The 20,889-nt window shown below is 45.6% G+C and overlaps 1 protein-coding gene across 1 annotated transcript; it reads left to right on the forward strand.

Annotated features, from left to right (window-relative positions):
* The first annotated feature begins 19,170 nt into the window (after positions 1 to 19,170).
* LOC119975549 (muscarinic acetylcholine receptor M2-like) lies at positions 19,171 to 20,562 on the forward strand. The gene has a single exon (XM_038815337.1). The coding sequence runs from the start codon at positions 19,171 to 19,173 to the stop codon at positions 20,560 to 20,562; it is 1,392 nt and encodes a 463-aa protein (XP_038671265.1).
* The last annotated feature ends 327 nt before the right edge of the window (positions 20,563 to 20,889 follow it).

Below are 20,889 nucleotides of genomic sequence, written 5' to 3' on the forward strand. Positions count from 1 at the left end.
AGCAGTTACTAAGTATGAGGAATACAGCAAGACATCAAAGACGAGTACCGAGAAGCAAAAACATCAAGGCCTTAATAAGCATCATAAAACAAAATGCCCTTTCTAACCGCAGAGATAATATATTAATATATGTGGATAGTAATTTACTATTTTGGGGGGATTGCGTTTTAAATTCTGGAATGCATATTGGTAGTCCAACGACATGCAATTTGGCTCATATTTTGTGTGAATGCTATGTTTACCGTTTACACCCACAACATTAACGCTCATGCCTCATGCCTTTCACTCATCTGTGGTGATAAGGATGCAAAGAGCTGACAAAGTGTGGAGAAGCTGCTCACGTACCCAAGATGGTGAAAAACTCCACAGTCCCTAAAATCGGAGGGAGTAGTAATAGCTGAGGTTTGTCTTCCAGCAACTCGAAACCCTATGATAGGTTCATTCATTGGCGGGACACGTTCAACTCTCTGTACGTCAGCCGTCAGACATGTCGGTGAGGATGAAAGGAACATCGATCTGTTCTCAATGCAGGTTATCCTCCTGCAGCGTGTTGCCAATGGCTTTAGCGCCTTGCACATGAATGTAAGAACCATCACAAGGACCTCACACCGGCACCACATGATAAATTGATGTCATATTCCATGGTGGGATAGTTCTTAATCCACGGTAGCATGGTGGTTAGCATCAATGCTTCACAGCTCCAGGGTCCCAGGTTCGATTCCCGGCTGGGTCACTGTCTGTGTGGAGTCTGCACGTCCTCCCCGTGTGTGCGTGGGTTTCCTCCGGGTGCTCCGGTTTCCTCCCACAGTCCAAAGATGTGCGGGTTAGGTGGATTGGCCATGCTAAATTGCCCGTAGTGTAAGGTTAATGGGGGGATTGTTGGGTTACGGGTTACGTGGGTTTAAGTAGGGTGATCATTGCTCGGCACAACATCGAGGGCCGAAGGGCCTGTTCTGTGCTGTACTGTTCTATGTTCTATAATCCTCGTCGTCCCCAAACAAAGATACTATGTTGGTGTCCAGGCATCCCCTGGCCTTCACCGAAGTAGCTTGCAACACATCACCTACCTACAGCAGACCACAATGATGCGGGACAGCCGTGTATTGTTTTATAGAGCACCGTCCGACGGGTTCAGGTGTCACAACTGCACCTGGAGCAGTCCATTCACTTTCTAGACCAACATACGCATTGACAAATGAGTTTCATTATAACATGTACCTGTGAATATTTTTCAACTCCATACTTGAGTCACCACCACCGTTTCAGGGTTTCCGTTGCCTGCGAGGAGCGATCTATCCAGCTTTTACTCTCCATTAAAGATGAACGATATCTGCAAGTGCTGAAGAATGTAACTACCATGGATGCTCCGTGGAAAACGGGCACGAGTCAGAACGCGCCTGACAAAACAGTCCCCAGAGACATCATCCTGCACGATAGGCATCACGTGGTCACAGAAGACCTGGACATTGAGGGAGTGATATCACTTGTAGTTGATAATTCGGGCCCCACGCTGCCATGGAAAGCACAGACCCATGCAGATTTACTAGGTGACATTCTGCATCTGTGGTATGTCTGCTGTGTAGAATATTTGTATGGCCCATGTGCCCTGGCTCAGCTGGTTGAAGTCAAGTTTAAGTACATGTGAACTCTCGCAAATAGCGCATCTGTGCCTTCCTTATGCACTTGTGTGCGGGGACTGCCTTATGCTGCACAGCTAACTCGTGTTACCCTGAATCGAGCCAATGATCAGTACAGCCGTAACTTTCATGGCAACAGGCAATGCGTTACCTCCCAATCCATGTGGTGCGAACTCTTACAGTACCTGCCACAAAACGGGTGCACCACTGACCATTGGGACAATCTTCTCTGGCACTGGAACTCTGACATCTGGAGGTAGGACGTTGGAAGTCGGAATACCCTTAGCTGGTTACGTCTCCTCTGTGGCTCTGCCATCTGTGGCCATGTGGCTCTTCTGGCGCCATGGCCACAGATGGCAGAGCTCCCCACATCGATGCAGAATCTTGGGGAATTTTCCCCAATGCTCTTTCAAAACGTTAGCCTCCAGAAGTCATGAACGCCACTGACTGCGTCCCAGTTGTCTGAAATGAAAATGAAAATCGCTTCTTGTCACAAGTAGGCTAAAAATGAAGTTACTGTGAAAAGCCCCTAGTCGCCACATTCCGGGGCCTGTTCGGGGAGGCTGGTACAGGAATTGAACCGTGTTGCTGGCCTGCCTTGGTCTGCTTTCAAAGCCAGCGATTTCGCCCTGTGCTTAACCAGCCCACATTCGTCATGTCTCAACTGCAGATGACACTCTAACGGAGGATGGGACAATTCACACATCGCAAGATGGGGAAGAATTCATAATTCTGAAAGTATATTGGATGGCTTATCACATCCTTTGTTCATTGCAATATTGCAGCAGTTGCCATGCTGACCAGTTCAACTGGATGTTCTTCCATTCCAGACAATTTCCCCAAGATCCTGCATCGATGTGGGGAGCCAATTCCTGTAATCTGGCTAACTTTAGGTGTCAGGTGTGCTTGACGAGGAGAGGAGTGGACATTATAGCATACACCTGACACAAATTTGAGGCATGATTAAGTATATGTTGTGACGATAAAGGCCTTGGGTTAGAACGGGTTAAATGAAGCTGTTTGTTCAGTGTTCGGAACCGATATTAGTCCCCATGGAACTGAACTGTCTCACTGGAGGATCCCCTCTACTATTAATGTAAGACACCTTTCCATGTGTTATATCACTTAGAGTCTGCGGGAGCACCGCATTTGGCATGAATACTGATAAGTGGCTCCACGGGAATGGACCAATGGAAGAAAATTATCTTTGCCATTGTCTTAGAGAGTATTTACTATCCTCTTCTTGCTGCGATTGGCATTCCACGTAAGTCTCTAAATACAGGCATTAATTGGATAACTGTAACCAACTGCATTTCTGCCTCATCATTTTAAGGCAATAGATCCAGCCATTATAATGAAGCTATTTCGTTAAGCTTTTGATTTCAGTTGATTTGATTAGGTTTCAGCAGTCCATTCATTTTGTCTCAACGTTTCACATATCGTCACTGCTATCACTTCTGCCACCAGATGTATTTTTCTGGATTGAATTAACTGCAGTTTCCAACACTGTTTAGGAATGAGAAATCCGATTCTTCTAGACAAATTTAAATATGCAGTAATGGAACATATCTGTGCATGTAGGAAATAGAGATACGCTTTGTGTCCCAATGACTCATGGTCAAGCTTCAGTCATCTACTTCATTCTCTGTCTTCATTGATTTCCTGTAAAACTGCTAACCTTTATGTTTTATTTCAAACCAACATTATTTTTCATGTTATGTTTGGTTTTATTGAATATTAGTTACTGTCTCCTGTAGATAACACTACCACGGATAAAATTCAACAAATTATGTTGCTTACTACAGCGATGGGACTGCGTCAGACCCGTGGATACCATTCTATTGGGTATAAATCCCTGAATACTTAACTGTGCATATTTATTGTTGTCTAAAATATTTGTTGTAACCCTCGACCCCTTTTAATGGAACATGAATTTATTTCCAACAGTCTTTCTATCTACTTAATTAAAGTGCTGTTCCGCATTTGTTACTTCATCCTAACTATTAATCTCTAGTTAACATAGGACATAGAACAGTACAGCACAGAACAGGCCCTTCGGCCCTCGATGTTGTGCCGAGCCATGATCACCCTACTCAAACGCACGTATCCACTCTATACCCGTAACCCAACAACCCCCCCCCCCCCGCCTCCATGCTACCGTGCTGCCCAAATGTTTGTGATTATTGAATGGTAATCACTGGCCCCAGCATAAAGCACAGTCACAGGTACAGTTGAATGTTAATCTCAAATGCACAGCCCTGCATCAGTCAAGGATGATGGGAATACAGTTGGTGAAATGAGAAGAAATCTTGTTTTTTCTATTCATTCAGCGGGTATGCACTTATTACCTATTACAAATTGTGAAGCAGGATGTTTACTAAATTCTTGAACCGCCACAGTGCATGTTCTGTAGGTACAGGCACAATGATATCTTAATGTCTGTGCGTTCTGCTGGGGCCAGTGACTACCATTCAATAATCACAATCATTATTCCCATGCATTTGCTCTACTTATCGTTTTCCATGATATATCAACTGCACATTTTTGAAATATTTATATTTAAGATTACATTTTTAAATTTATGAATGGGACGTGGGCACTAATGCTTTGTCCAGCATGGATTTATGATCCCCTGGGCGACACAGTGGCACAGTAGTTAGCACTGCTGCTTCACTGTGCAAGGGACCAGAGTTTGATGACTGCCTGTGTGGAGTTTATACGTTATCTCTGTGAAAATATTGGTTCCCTCCAGATGCTTACTCCTACAGTCGAAACATCTGCAAGTTAGTTGGATTGGCCATGCCAAAGTGCACCTCATATTGGTGTTGCAGGTAGGGTCGTCTGTCAAACGATCGATGCAGACTCGATGGACCAAATGGCCTCCTTCTGCACTGTAGTGATTCTATTATTCTAATTGGTATTTACGTGAACGGATCCCTAGACTATTCAGAGTGTGTTCAAATATCAAGAAAATTGTTTTTGGACAGCAGTCACATAGCTCAGGCCAGCTAAGGGCAGAATATTTCCTTCCATTAACGGACATTAGTTAACCAGATGGGTTATAAAGACAATCCACAATGGGTTAATGGTGATCATTCGATGTTTATCCCAGAAATGTGTTGAATTTAAATTACACCTTCTGCTGTGGTAGCATTCGAGGATATTTGTGCTCTCTATGTTATTAATGCAGTGACAATATCACTAAGCCAGCACGTCTGTATCTTCAACACGTTTTTACTTGACAAAAGGAGCAGATTCTGGAAAGTCAATGTCTGCCTCAAGTGCCACTCATGTGCTTCTCTCTTGCGATTGTTGCGCTTTTTCCACTGCTGATGCCACTTTTTGCACGGCTGGCACCTACTTTCGTGCGTCAAAAATGTTCATGACTTGATGGCAAAGTCCTGACCACAGCCAGTGTCACCATTTGCACTAATGCTCGGCCAGAGATTCCGTCTTTCGGACTTGGATGTTGAGGGCTACTATGTTTCTTTTGACAGTTTCCTTCGAACGGAAATACATGTGTCATCTTGGCATCCGCTTGCTCTCCATATAGTATACCTATGTGGATGCGGCGTTCTACTAATATGTGCACATGCAAAAGCCTCTATGTATTGTCCGTTGTATGATTAGTTCTAGCATGCGTCTGATGCCTGGACCAGGAAGTGCTTTATTAATTTTGTTTTGTAATGTGATGCCAAGGATGTGGCCTAGACCTGGGATATGAATATATTGAGCCTTTGCCATGGTTCGCAGTGCCATGGCAATGACACACAGATCAAAGCCGTGTGAGCGAACCATTTTAGAAACATGGAAACATATAACAATACAGCACAGAACAGGCCCTTCTGCTCACGATGTTGTGCATAACCTTTGTCCTAGATTAGGAACAAATTATCAACACCCCATCATTCTCGCATAATCCATTTACCTATCCAATAGCCGCTTGAAGATCCCTAATGTTTCTGACTCAACTACTTCCACAGGCAATGCATTCCATGCCCCCACTACTCTCTGGGTAAAGAAATTACCTCTAACAGCCCCCTTATACCTTACACCATTCATCTTAAATTTATGTCCCCTTGTAATGGTTTGTTACACCCGGGGAAAAAGTCTCTGACTCTCTACTCTATCTATTCTCCTCATCAGCTTATAAACCTATATCAAGTCGCCTCTCATCCTTCTCCGTTCGAATGAGAAAAGGACTGGCACCCTCAACCTTTCCTCATAAGATGTACTCTGCATTCCCGGCAACATCCTGGTAAATCTCCTTTGCACCTTTTCTAAAGCTTCCACATCCTTCCAAAAATGAGGCGACCAGAATTGCACACGGTATTCCAAACTTGGCCTTATTAAGGTTTTGTACAGCTGCATCATCACCTCACGGCTCTTAAATTCAATCCCTCTACTAATGATCGCGAGCACACCATAGGCCTTCTTCACAGCTCTATCCACTTGAGTGGCAACTTTCCAAGATCTATGAATATAGCCCCCAAGATCTCTCTGATCCTCCACGATGCCAAGAACCCTACCATTAACCCTGTGTTCCGCATTCATATCTGTCCTTCCAAAATGGACATCATCACACTTTTCAGACTTTCAAACTCCATCTGCCACTTCTCAGCCCAGCTCTGCATCCTATCTATGTCTCTTTGCAGCCGACAACAGCCCTCCTCACTATCCACAACTGCACCAATCTTCGTATCGTCTGCAAATTTACTGACCCACTCTTCAACTCCCACATCTAAGTCGTTAATGAAAATTACAAACAGCAGAGGACCCAGAACTGATCCCTGCAGTATGCCACTGGTAACGGCTCCAGGCTGAATATTTGCATTCCACCACCACTCTCTGACTTCTATCGGTCAGCCAGTTCGGTATCCAACTGGCCAAATTTCCCACTATCCCATTCCTCCTTATTTTTTGCATGAGCCTACCATGGGGAACCTTATCAAATGACTTACTAAAATATATGTACACTACATCCACGACATTACCTTCATCCACATGCTTGGCCACATCCTCAAACAATTCAATAAGACTTGTGAGGCAAGACCTACCCCTCACAAATCCGTGCTGACTATCACTTATCAAGTAGTGTCTTTCCAGATGCTCAGAAATCCTATCCCTCAGTACCCTTTCCATTACTTTGCCTACCACCGAAGTAAAACTAACTAGCCTGTAATTCCCAGGGTTATACCTATTCCCTTTTTTGAACAGAGGCGCGACATTCGCTACTCTCCAATCGCCGGGTAACAGCCCTGTTGACAGTGAGGACGAAAAGATCGTTGCCAGCGGCTCTGCAATTTTGTCTCTTGCTTCCCATAGAATCCTTGGATTGATCCCATCAGGCCCAGGAGACTTGGCTATCCTCAATTTTTTCAAAATGCCCAACACATCTTCCTTCCTAACTAGTATCAGCTCGAGCTTACCAGTGTATTTCACACTGTCCTCTCCAACAATATGGCCCCTCTCATTCATAAATACTTAAGAAAAGTACTCGTTCAAGATCTCTCCTAGCTCTTCAGACTCAATACATAATCTCCCGCTACTGTCCTTGATCGGACCTACACTCACTCTAGTCATTCTCATATCTCGTCATTTTGACCCTGTCTGTTAGTTTGCTTCATGACTCTTTTGTCAGTCGACAAAAGTTATTTTTCTTTCTTTTTCAATGCTTCTGCCAAACTAGCATGTTTGCTGTCACCTTTAGTCGAATAAAGCTGAACTTGCTGCTAATTTGAAGAGTTGGGATTTGAATTTCAGAGTTGTGAGTTGAAGACAAAAAACTTTGTCCCACAGCTACATATATTGGGCGCGATACTCCACTGCCCACGACGGGTCGGAGAATAGCGGGAGGGCCATCCCGACATTTTACCCGCCCTCCCGCTATTCTGCCCCCCTCCCCCACGGACGCCCCATGAAACGAATCGCTGCTCGCCGTTTTTTAAGGCGAACAGCGATTCTCCCCAGGCTGATGGGCCGAGGTCCCAGGCCTTTACAGCCATTTTCACGAACGCAATCACACCTGTTCTCGCCGTTCTTGAAAACAGCCGCAAAGTGCCGACCCGGACAACCATGGCACCGATTGGCATGGCCGCACCACAGCCGTGCCAAGGGTGACATGGGCCTGCGATCAGTGGGCACCGATCGCGGGCAGCGGGTCCTATACCCCCACACTATTTGTTCCTCTGCCGCCCCGCAGGATCAGTCCGCGGGGCGGCTGAGGGGCATGACGGCCCGCACATGCACGGGTTTGACGCATCTGCGTGATGACGTCATCTGCGCATGCGCCTGTTGGAGCCGTCCAACACGCGCATGCGCATCTGATGTCATCGTGCGCATCAGCCGCCGTGACGCTTGGCGCGCGGGCTTAGCGATGGTTGCTAAGCCCTCGATGCCATGCTTCACGGGGCCGTGATGCTATCCCCGCCCAGGGGGGAGAATCGGGTCCCGGGTGGGGACGCGGAGGCTGCCGTGAAACACGGGCAGTTTCGCGGCAGCCTTTACGACTCGCCGCAATTCACGCGAATCGCGCCCATTGTGACACTGGGAGTGATTCTCCGCTGCCCACGACAGGTCGGAAAATAGCGGCAGAGCGTTCCCGACATTTTTGACGCCCTCCCGTTATTCTCCCCCCCCCCCCCAGACCCCCCTCCCGCAACGGCCGCCCAACGACACGAATCGCTGCTCGCCGTTTTTTACGATGAACAACGATTCTCCCCAGGCGATGGGCCGAGTTCCCAGGTCTTTACGGCCGTTTTTACGGCAGCAAACACACCTGCTTGCTGCCGTCGTAAAAACGGCCTCAACATGCTCGTTCTGAGCATCCAGGGTCCCGATTGGCACGGCAGTACCACGGCCGTGCCAAGGGGGGCATGGGCCCGCGAACGGTGCCCACCGATCGCGGGCAGTGCGTCCATAACAGACGCACTCTTTCTCCCTCCGCCGCCCCGCAGGATCAGCGGCCGAGGGAGATGACGGCCCCGCGCATGCGCGGGTTGGAGCCGTCCAATCTGCGCATGCATGGCTGATGTCATTGTTCACGTCAGCAGGCGTGATGCTTGGCGCGCGGACGTAGCGATGGTCGCTAAGCCCGCTATGCCGTGCTTTACGGGGCCCCGCTGCTAGCCCCGCCCGGGGTGGGGGGCGGGGGGGGGGAGAGAATCGGGTCCCGGGAGGGTGCGCGGAGGCTGCCATGAAACACGGCCAGTTTCACGGCAGCCTTTACGACTCACCGCATTTGTGGAGAATCGCGCCATAAGTCTGAACATGGTGTGGATGATGTATGAGTCGTTGAAGCTGATTGGTTGCCCGTGTTGCCAGTGCAGCATCTTCCGCATGCATACGTTATCTGATCAGGGCATGCCGCGTTTTTGTGTTGAACTTCAGTCTTGGTAGGTTTAGGAGATTCCCGTGCGATCTTATGTGGGGGTATATTTCGATGATGGCACAAAAGGCATAGGATGTGTGGGACGGTCAAAAGTCACCACAGCACAAATAATACCATATATCACCAAATGTTTTCTTGTATTTTGGATGAAAAAGAACATGACGAAGCAGAGCACAGAGGAATCATGGACCTTTGAACCCTGTCTTCTGTTGGTACATCTAATGCAACATCACCAGCATACAGAATGTTACACATCAGAATAGCCACAGTATTGCCAGGCCTTTCAGACCTAATAGTTTCACGAATTTCCGAACCAATCATTTGTGGATTCATTACTTATGAAACAGAAAAAAATAGGTCAATAGGGCAGAGAAGAAAACCCGGATAGAAACAGTTCAACATATTACCGGATGTTGGCAAATATGTTCATATCTCAAACAGTGTAGAGTGAAATTGTTAACTTTGCGTCAAACACGATTTGTAATTTCCTTCTTTGTATCTCTTTATCATAGCTAACATAGTGACAATTGTGATCCTGTCTCTGGGAAAGTGTAGTATTTCCAAATGCGTTACACATTATCTGGTGGCCATGGAAGCGGTGGATCTATTGTTTATTATTATCGACATGATAATAAGACACATCACAATTGTTGATGAGAATAATTTTCTTTTTGTGCACGTCATCTCTACGTGTAATATTCAATTCGTTCTGCTGTACATAGCCAAAGACTGTTCTGTCTGGTTTATCGTCACTTTCACGTTTGATCGATTTCTAGCAATTTGTTGTAAGAAGCTGAAAATTGGATATTGCACTGAGAAAACTGCAACAGTGGCTCTTGGAACAGTGACAGCCCTGAGCTGTTTAAAAGCTATCACGTCGTTCTTTATGCTAACCGATCGATTTTGGCTGTGGATCGCGCCCTGGCTTTGTTCTGTACCAAGCAATCTAACAGAAACACGATTCTGGTCAGTCGTCAAGTTGCTACACTACATTATCAACTTGGCAGTCCCATTTGTACTGATTCCACTGATCAATGTTTTCACAGTTAGACATATATTATTGTCAAGCAGACGGCACAGGAGATTCCATTTTTGCTGAAATTGGGAGAGTCCTAGAGATCCAGAGATGAAGAGTCGAACGAAATCCATCATTATATTCTTTCTTGTGTCTCGGAATTTTATCTTCTTATGGTCAATTCCATATGGGTTCGAATTTGGTTCTTAGGCGGTGAGTCTGTATTGATGCCTTACGTTGTGCAGGAAATTTGTTTCATGTTGCAGCTCCTGCGTTGTTGCATGCATATTTGTATCCATGCCGTGGCTCAGAATATGTTCCGACTGACAGTCGTTAAAATATGCAATGAAAACCTTGTTCACTCAAATTTTGAAACTCATTAAATAATTGATGGAAACAGAGGAGTTAGCGTATTTTCATGAATTATAGTATAATTTTTGATCAAGTAACTCTGCCCCAATTCGGAGAGATCTGTGTGTGTGCATGAGTGTGTGTGGTGCGGGTTTGTTGTCCCCTCTCCCCCCCCCCCCCCCCCGCCTCCCCGCCAACCCACAGCAAGTGAAATCCATTTGAAGGATCAATTAGAAATACTCAACACAGGGTAGCAAGGAATTACAAGAGGACAGTTAAAACCTTGCAGTGTAGACAAATTATTTTCAAACAGAACAGTTAAATTGGACATGGTACAAATTGGTAGTAGAACTCACCAGTTGCCTGAAAGTACCCAGTCCATGTAGAATCGAGGAACGAAAGGACGTTGAGACACTATCACAATTATGATCACATTGCTTTTGACAAAGAGATACAAAGAGGGAAATTATATCGCAGGCTGGGAGGAAACTTATCAGTTTTAAACTGCAGTTATTGGGATATGAAGGGGTTCCTGTGATGCAAAGAAGCACATCAAGAACTGTTGCCCCATTGTTTAGCAGGGCCATAAAAAGGCAAATCACGCACTGGGCTTTGTTTCTTGGGAAGTCAACAGAAAATCAGAGAGGTTATTTTAAACCTGTATAGAAAGTTGTTTAGATTCCAATAGAGCACAACTTCCAATTATCGCTGTCTTATAACAACAGAGAAGAGATAGTGGAATTGGAGAGTCACTGGAGAACATTTACGTTCATATTACCAGATATGTGTGGCTGTGCATAGAACGAATGGATTAACTAACTCTTTTTTTCCCCTGAAGATCAAAAGCTTGCATTGCGGCCTAGGAGAAACGTTACAATGCTCCAATGTTTTAATTGAGTAGATACGTCACGAAGATCATTTTTAATTTCGTGGGGAGCGTCATATTTACAGGGCATCGACGTTAGAGTCAAGAAACAAAAATTCAGAATAATGTGGGATTCGTTGCTGCGAATTGAAGTGAGTAATATAATTGTACTATCCACAAAATGTACTGGAGGATCATTCCAAGTGGCATGATCTTCCAAACCCATGGCGCCGCATTCTCCGTCGCTCGACACACGTTTTCTGGTGGGGCGCACCACTGTTGGTGTCGGGACCCTCCGTCCCGCCAGACGGCCAATGCGGGGGGGTGATTCTCCGCACTCACGACGGTGCGGAGAATAGCGGGGGTCGTAAATTTTTATGGCCACGCTAGTCTGACGCCCTCCCGCTATTCTCCGCCCCCCCACGCCCGCCTCCCGACACGAATCGCTTTTTTAAGGCGAATCGTTTTTTTACGGCGAGCAGCGATTCTCAGCTGGCCGATGGGCCGAAGTCCAAGCCCTTTACGACCGTTTTTAGGACCGTCAAACACACCTGGTCTGACTGTTCGTAAAAACGGCCGTAAAGTTGGGATCTGGGGAACCATGGCACCGATTGGCATGGCAGTACCATGGCCGTGCAAAGGGTGCCTTGGGCCCGCGATCGGTGCCCACCGATCGCGGGCAGCAGGTACTTACCCCGCGCACTCTTTGTCCTTCCGCCGCCCCGCTGTATCCATTCGCGAGGCGGCTGAGGGGCATCCCGGCCCGCGCATGCGCGGGTTTTGCGCTAATGCAAATCCGCGATGACGTCATCCGCGCATGCGCGGGTTGGAGTCTTCCAATCCGCACATGCGCGGTTGACGTCATGTGACGCGTCAGCCGTCGCAAACTCTGGCAAGCGGGCTTAACGAAATTCGTCAAGCCCGACATGCCGGAGTTCATGGCCGCGGCATGCTAGCCCCGACCAGGGACCAGAATCGGTTCCCGGTCGGGGGGGGGGGGGGGGGGGGGGGGGGCGGAGGCTGGCGTCAAACCCGCCCGTTTTTGACGCCAGCCTCACGATTTCTCCAGGTTTCGGAGAATCACGCCCGCGGTTTCCCATTGTGGGCAGCGCCACAATGGTCGGGAAATGTCCTGGCGTGGGTACACTGCCTGGGCAATGGAAATTGCCGAGAGCGCAGAATTATCTTTTTGACTGAGAAAAGGTGAGAAAAGACTGTGAAGGACGCGAGCAGCAGCCTCATGCGAGCCCCATCGCCTGCGAGGTCCCCTCAGTAACTCTTAAAAATATATCGGCTAGAATTTCCCGGCTGTACAAATTCACTGTTACTGCCGTTAGTGCCCCCCCCCCCCGTCCCCCGTCTTCCCCCTCTCCACCACCGCGGTTTTCTCAAGACGTGGGATTACCTCAATGGGAAATCAGCAGCGGGAAGAGAGACTCCCGCCGCCATTGAAAGGCGATCTGCGAGAAACACGCAGCCCGGGCCTGGAGAATTCTGTCCGTCGCCTTTGCTGGAGAAACAGGTCAGTGACCTCGGGCTGCACACTGGTGTTAACTGTCTCCCATGCAGGTATTTATGATATTTCTCACACGAAATACAACAGGCAGCGTTTCTTCCTCCAACTGTCAATAAACCATTTCTGCCTTGACGAGTATTTCGAAACACGGCTATTGATTATACTAATATTTATAATAATATAATAATCCTCATTGTCACATTAACACTGCAATCAATTTACCGTGAAAAGTCGCATGCGCCACTTTCCAGCCTATTTCGGGTACATGAGGGGGGATTCAGAATGTCCAAATTACCTAACAGTGCATCTTTCGAGACTTGTGGGAGGAAACCGGAGCACCCGAGGAAACCCACGAAGATACAGGGAGGACATGCAGACTCCGCACAGACAGTGACCCAAGCCGGGAATCGAAACTGGGACCCTGGCGCTGTGAACTCCATGCCTTCCTCTTTCAAAGGGACAGTATAGCTTATATGACAGCGGGAGAAGCGTGCCACGTCAACACTAGCACTCTAGCTGGGCTATAATGTACTGCCAGGGCACGATAACGGTGAAATTTCTTCGTTAATGCAAACGGTTGTTCTTGCAATGACCGTGGCCCCATGACAAAGGATGGTGATTTCTCCGCAACAGGTGAAGTAGAGCAAGCGCAGTAAACAGATTAGAGATGGCATGTCTGTGGTGATTTATCACCCGAAGAATTCTTAGTTCTGAATTTTTAATCGATTGAACCTTTTCTTATATCGTTGGCACCCCGAAGGCATCCACGCTGTGCCCCAGGTAGGTTCCCTCAGATGTTTGTGATGGGCATTTATCTCCCTTAAAACACTTCTACTTCCATAATTTGTTTCAAAACTCTTTTCGAGATTGGCTGAATTTTCAGCCTCATGTCAATCCAGTGACAATTACGCCATCAAATTGCACGATCACACATGGAAGTCCCTGTAGGAGATTCTCCATAGTTTGCTGCAAAATATACGCATGGATGAAACTCCGAAAGGCATCTTGATGTACTGGTTGAGGCCTCTGTGAGCACTAATTGGCTATACTCTGTTTACGTGCTGTGCAGTTGCAAGTGGTGATATACATGACTCATGCTTAGATCACTGAATTGCTTGCCTGCTGCTAACTTGACATACACAGAATCGATTATGGGGATGGTATGTTTGTCTAATTTTGCTGCTATGTTTGTACAGTGAATGGTAGAACCCCCAAGATATTGATAGTCAGAGCGTTCTAGGTGTACAGGTATACAGGTCACTGAAGGGTCAACACATGTGGAGAAGGTTATCAAGAAGGCATACGGCATGCTTGCCTTCATTGGCTGGGGCATTGTGTATAAAAATTAACAAGTGATATTGCAGCTGTATAGAAACTTAGTTAGGCCACGCTTGGAGTACAGTGTTCAATTCTGGTTGCCACACTACCAGAAGGATATGGAGGCTTTAGACAGGGTGCAGAAGAGATTTACCAGGGTGTTGACTGGTATGAAGGGCATTAGCTATGAGGAGAAATTGAATGAACTCGGTTTGCTCTCACTGGAACGTCGGATGTTCAGGGGTGACCAATTAGAGATCTACAAAATTACGAGGGGCATAGACAGGGTGGATAGTAAGAGACTTTTTCCCAGGATAGAGAGGTGAATTACTCGGGGGGGGGGGCATAGCTTTAAGGTGTGAGGGGCGAGGTTTAAGGGAAATGTACGAGGCAGCTTTTTTTACACAGTTAGTGGGTATCTGAAAATCGCTGCCGGAGGACGTGGTGGAAGAAGGGACGATAGTGACTTTTGAAGGTCATCTTGACAAATACATGAATTGTATGGGAATAGAGCGATACGGACCCAGGAAGTGTAGAGGATTTTAGGTTAGACGGGCGACATGTTGGCACAGGTTGAAGGGCCTAAGGGCCTATTCCTGTGCTGTACATTTCTTTGTTCTTTGTTCTTTATTAGTAAACGTAGATGGGATGATATGGTTTTGCTGAAGCACTGGGACGGGAGGTGAAGCCCATTCGGAAAACAGGACAGGCAGACTTATTCGCAGATTTACCAAACTACATAACATTGCTTCCGCATTTTGTCTTAGCTAATAAGTCACTGGCCAGGCCTTGAATGTGTGTGCTGCTGCCAGGTGGCATCGGTGAAGTTTATGCCTTTCCGTTTTCCACATTCATCTTTAAAAACAATGGTCTATTTCTTCATAAGATCGAGAATTCTATTGGGCCTCAAGTATAATATTTCGGACCAGTCTGCTTTTTTGTAGCCAATCTCGGTCAAAGTCCTGGGCCAGTCACCTCTCTGACCATCGAAGGAAGTTGGAATACCTGATGATGGTAGCTGAATGGAAAAGCCAAAATACCCTTGTCAAAATGTGATATCCGGTTTATCTCATCAGCTGGGTGGACGCTTGCTCCAAAGTCAACTATTAAACCCTTCACTGAAGTACATGGAGTCCCTAACCTTAGAGGCAACACCTGTGTCCAGTTGCAGCTGCTTGCCATTTAACTGCACCTTCTCGGCATTCGGCGCCGGTTAACGGCGCTCATCTCATGGGGACCGGTTTTGCCAAGTTGACCAGACAGCAGGTTTGTGATGCTTGGTGCAGAGCGAAGCCAGCAGGGTACATTCAATTCCCATACTGGTTGAAGTTATTCAGGAATACCCGCCTTCTTAAAATTGTCCCTCGCCTGAGTTGTAGTGATCGATTGGTTAAATCTCTCCCACGCACAGTCGGAAAAGCACTCTTTGGCCATCTGGAATAATTGCGACTTTACACTTGTAGACTAAAATACGCACCTCATACAGGGATTATGCAGTAGTTTATACAGTGCCAGTCGACTTGATCAGATTTGCACTCTGCACTGATGCTAATTTTCTGTTGTTATGTATTGCCCAGTCATGTTCCCTCTCTTTAGGCAACAGTGGCACTCTATCTCTCCAAATGTGTATTAATTCTCCACACCCAGAGCAAATACCTTATCAACTGAGGCAAGTACGCTTCCTGACATACTGTTTCGCAGTCAGGAAATTGTGCTTGAGACCTGCCGTGTGACAATCTGTGCTCTACTCAGCGACAGGATTCTGCCTAACATGGTGAACATATGTATATTCTGAAAGTCGTGGGAATATTTTTTCAACACTCTCCATGGCGGGAGACATTTCTCGTGCTCATGTGAAATCAATGCCTGGTCCAGCAAGCAAATGGTGCTGTGTGGTGTTGTCAGTCGCGCCACATGCCAATCTGTGCCACAACATATCATTGAAGACATCCCCAAGTCCCCTTAGTCGCTAACATGTTTTAGATTCACCACAAAGGAAGCCATCGATTCCCATGGACCAAAAACTCTCGTGTCGAACTTGAAGCACTGAAAAATGGCAGACGGTTTTTGACGGAAAATAGGACTTCACAGGTTGTACTAACCCGTTGTACAAATTAATACGACTGCATCCAGGACAGTAAGGTTCCCGATAAGGTGATACATGTTATTTGCATCGATGCACAGCAGGATAGCCCTATATATAACCCGTGTCAGTAATTCTATTCGCCATAAAATAGAATCAGAACTTCTTGACACACCGACTTCGGACCTCAGCATCTGCATCGTACAGATTGCCACTCCAGAACAACCGCATGAAGTCTCCATTTTTGTTATTTTGCGCTTTGGCTTTGCACTTAAGGGCGTTGTCACTTAAACAGCTGAGTCTGCAGCTTGTCAGCTGTGCGTCTATGCACCAATCAACTGCCCATCCCCTTCCCCCGATCATCCCTGTTATGTACAGGTAGAGTGTCTGTTGAATTCTATTGAATTTCTGATCTTTGATACTCCAAGGCTTGTGGAGCCGCAACTGCCAGCTCGAGAGCAATGCATCCCGTTCTTTATGTTTCAAGTCAGTTCTCACTTAAAATAAACATCTGTTTCAATTTGATAGATTTCAGGACAATTATTCTGAACTACATGTGGCTCTAGACCCACATCATTCTGTTGTAAAATGCTCCTAGATTAAGAGCAATTGGGGATAGGCAAATCTTCGATGCCGACATACCATGAATAAAGAAACACATGCCGAAATGCTGAACAATGCATCATAGCCATCACACAGTATAAAGGGTGGCACTGCACGACCCGTAATGATTGTTGATAAAGCTCTGGTTTTTCATCACTTTATGTCATGCAGGGGTATGAGTTCTTGGAGGACCTTCTGAAGACTAGTGGAAATTTCATGCTCTCTTCAAGTTTGCTCTTTATTTTAATGCACACGTTCTACAGTACAATGAGTAGATTGTTTCTGAACATTTTTCTTCACTTCGCTTCAAATGTTATTTTGCTTTCTGCACTTCAATCCAAACATACATAAACTAGTGTGAAGCAATTACATTATTTTCTGCTCCTACTTTGTCTATCTATGTTGTGCATATTAACAATAATGGTTCAACATTTTACGCCATAATTTGTTTGCGTTTGCTCCCGTTGTATTTTACTCTCTAGTTTTCACTCTTAGTTTTTATTTTATTTTCATGCTACTATTGGCATCCGAGCTTGCCCATTTTTATTTTACTCTCATTCTCTCCTGTTCCCCCCCCCCCCCTTCCTTTGTTACCTCAATTTTCCGTTATTATATTGTTTATCCTTCATTTCTCAGCTTTTTTTCCCGATGAATTATCTTCCAATACCGTGATTTTGTAAGTGCATTAGAGGCGCAGGTGGGGCGTGGCGTAATGATATTGTTCCTTGGGCTGGTTATCCAGAATGGCTACGGAATGTACTCAGCCTGCATTTTGTATCCCACAGCAGACAGTGAACTTTAAATTAAACTAGAAATCTGTGATTAGAGGTCCAACGCGCAGTTCATTATTGTCCTATAGAGGGAGCAGAGATGAGTGGGATGACTGAATTCCAGAGGGCTGTACAAACTGCGTCAATAAGTCTGTCAATAAGTTACAGACCCATAGGATAGGATTGGATTTGTTTATTGTCACGTGTACCGATGAACAGTGAAAAGCATTTCTCTGCAAGCAGCTCAACAGATCACTCAGTACATGGAAGTAAAGGGAATTCAACAAAATTCAAGAAAATACCAGAAAATACATGAGAATACATAATAGGGCAACACAAGATATACAATGTAACTACATAAGCATTGGCATCGGTTGAATCATACAGGGTGTAGTGTTAATACAGTATAATACACTTAATATATACAGTTAATACAGTATTCTACTTCATAGAAGTTATTACAGTCCATTTTTATGTGTTTTGCCAGATAGCATTCCAATTCTGTTCTCCCTTTATTCATCAGTTTATTGGCCTTCATTTGCTGTGTTCTAAAAACCTTCCAATCCATACCATTTTGAATAACTTTCTTCGGATTTACCTTTAATCTTGTGCAATACATAACTTACTTCATCATCCATCAGGGGCTAACTTTGCTTTTGGTTTTCGACCTTGAAGGAATATATAGGTGTAGAAAGTTGAGTTATTACTTTGTGAACAAGGATCATTGCCTGTGAACTGTCATGACCTATAACGCCTTTTTCCAATCTAACTCATCGAATTTGTCCCTCATGCCTTCATTTTTTCTTATTTTTATAAATTTAGTGTACCCAATTCATTATTTCCAATTAAGGGGCAATTTCGCGTGGCCAATCCACCTAGCCTGCAGATCTTTGGGTTGTGGGGGCGAAACCCACGCAAATTCGGGGAGAATGTGCAAACTCCACACGGAGAGTTACCCAGAACTGGGATCGAACGTGGAACCTCGGCGCACTGAGGCTGCAGGGCTAACCCATTGCGCCTCCGATTCCCCCTCATGCCTTCATAACTTCCTTCATGTAATTTTAACACCCTGGCTTCAGATTGAACTTGCCCACTTTGAATCACATTGTAAAATTCGACCACACTGTCGTCACTCATCCCGAAAGGTTATTGTTCTCTTAGTGCGCTTGGTTACTGGGTTACATGGATAGGGTTGACATGTGGGCTTGAGTTAGGTGCTCTTCCCAAGGGTCGGTGCAGACTTGATAGGCCGAATGGCCTCCTGTTGCACTGTAAATTCTATATTGAACAGCTAGATTATTAATTAGCCATTTACGTTCTTTCTGTGAGGGAAGAAAAACACTTGAGCATCCCTTCTTCTTTCATCACGTCTCTCGGTGATATGGATTTTCAGTCTCAGATAAGTTTGTGATCTGGCTACATGAAAATAAAAAAATCAGTGGATTGAAAGTATTCTTCGCTTAACAGGTTAGTATTTCGAAGGAAAAATATGTTTCACCGGGAAATATTGGATTGTTGTGTCAAAAAGTCTGCGAGACATGTTTGTAGTCAATTCATTTGACATCTTATTTAATGTTCTACATTTAGTACGTGTCAGTGATGTCTGAACATCAGAAGGGAGTGATGGAAAACTCAGCAGAGGTAAATGAATCTCTCACCAATCTTACAGGCGGGTTTGACACTGAAGGAGGGTATCCTTACACCACGGTCGAAGTGGTCTTCGTTGTAATTGTGACAGGAGGTTTCAGCGTGATGACAATTATTGGAAACATTCTAGTCATTGCTTCTATCACATTAAACAGACAATTGCAAACTATTAATAACTACTTTATTTTCAGCTTGGCCTGTGCTGATTTAATTATTGGTTTGTTCTCCATGAATCTATACACTGTATACACTGTTACTGGCTACTGGCCGATGGGCACCGTGTTATGCGATTTGTGGCTTGCTGTAGATTATGTTGCCAGTAGTGCTTCTGGCCTGAACCTGCTGATCATCAGCTTTGACCGCTACTTCTGTGTGACAAAGCCCCTCAGCTATCCCGTGAAAAGAACAGCGAAAGTGGCAGGGATGATGATCGGAGCAGCTTGGGTGCTGGCATTTTTCCTTTGGGTACCGGCCATTCTCTTCTGGCAGTTCATCGTAGGAAAGCGAACTGTTGGTGACGGCGAATGTTATGTGCAGTTCCTCTCAAATCAGGCTGTCATTTTTGTCACTGCAATTGCTGCCTTCTATCTTCCTGTTCTCATCATGGTGATTTTGTATGTGCAAATATCTCGGGCCAGCAGGAGTCGTGTGAAGGAGGATATAAAGGAGACTGAATCAAACAAGTTTACAGTTGTTCGGAGTCTCGGGCGGAGGAAAAGAATGAAACAGAATAAGAATATACCAAATGGTACCGATAGATTGGCACAGGTCAAAAAGCAAAATGACAAAATAACTGGGGCAATGACAATTAATACTTGTGGCCACGCAGCTGATAAGGATCTGCCCAATAAGTCAACCTCCGGAAATATGGTCGAATTTAACCAGACAGATGGAGGGACAACACAGGGGAGAATAATAAATGTCTGTAATGATGAAAGCCGTTTCAGGACGAATAATTCCGAACTCTCTATCATAACGATAGTTGGCAAATGCCAGAAAATCGCCGACTGTGACGGTACGGCAAAAATAGCATCAGACATCAATGGCAAGAATGGGAATGCCAGGGAGGTCACAGCACCCACAGTGTTGAAAATAAGGGGCGCTGTATCCCGAGGAGAAAAAGTTACCCGAACTATCTTGGCTATTCTCCTCGCTTTTATCATCACCTTGAGCCCATACTTCTTCATGGTACTCATTAGCACCATGTGTTCAATCTGTGTCCCCTACACAGCCTGGACTATTGGATACTGGCTCGTTTACATCAACAGTACCGTCAATCCAGCCTGTTACGCATTGTGTAATCCCACCTTCAAGAAAACTTTCAAGCATCTTATCCTGTGTCAGTACAAGTCCATCGGTAGAGCATGATAGAAACAATGACAAGAAAAATTATGTGAACAATTTGTACACATTGATAGTGGCGACTTTCATAATGAGCATCCAAAAATGTATGGAAATAATATTGTCGTTGTGAACATTGTCGATCTCATTGACATCTATTAAACGTAATATTGGACGCCCATGTGTTCTATTGAATGGATGTGTAATGTGTGGACCGTGGGAGTGCCACTCATTTCCTGAACCCAGTATAGCCCTCGTTCACACATGGACAAAATGGTTGACCTCACGAGGAAAGCTGTCAGCGTCTGCCCTTAACTTCAAAGCCGCATTTGACACCGAATGTGGCAGCAAAGA

This window comes from Scyliorhinus canicula, chromosome 13 (genome assembly GCF_902713615.1).
Source record: "Scyliorhinus canicula chromosome 13, sScyCan1.1, whole genome shotgun sequence".
In the NCBI taxonomy this organism is placed as follows: Eukaryota; Metazoa; Chordata; class Chondrichthyes; order Carcharhiniformes; family Scyliorhinidae; genus Scyliorhinus; species Scyliorhinus canicula.

Coding starts and splice junctions, on each gene's coding strand:
- LOC119975549 (XM_038815337.1), top strand. CDS start 19,171: ATGGAAAACTCAGCAGAGGTAAATGAATCTCTCACCAATCTTACAGGC.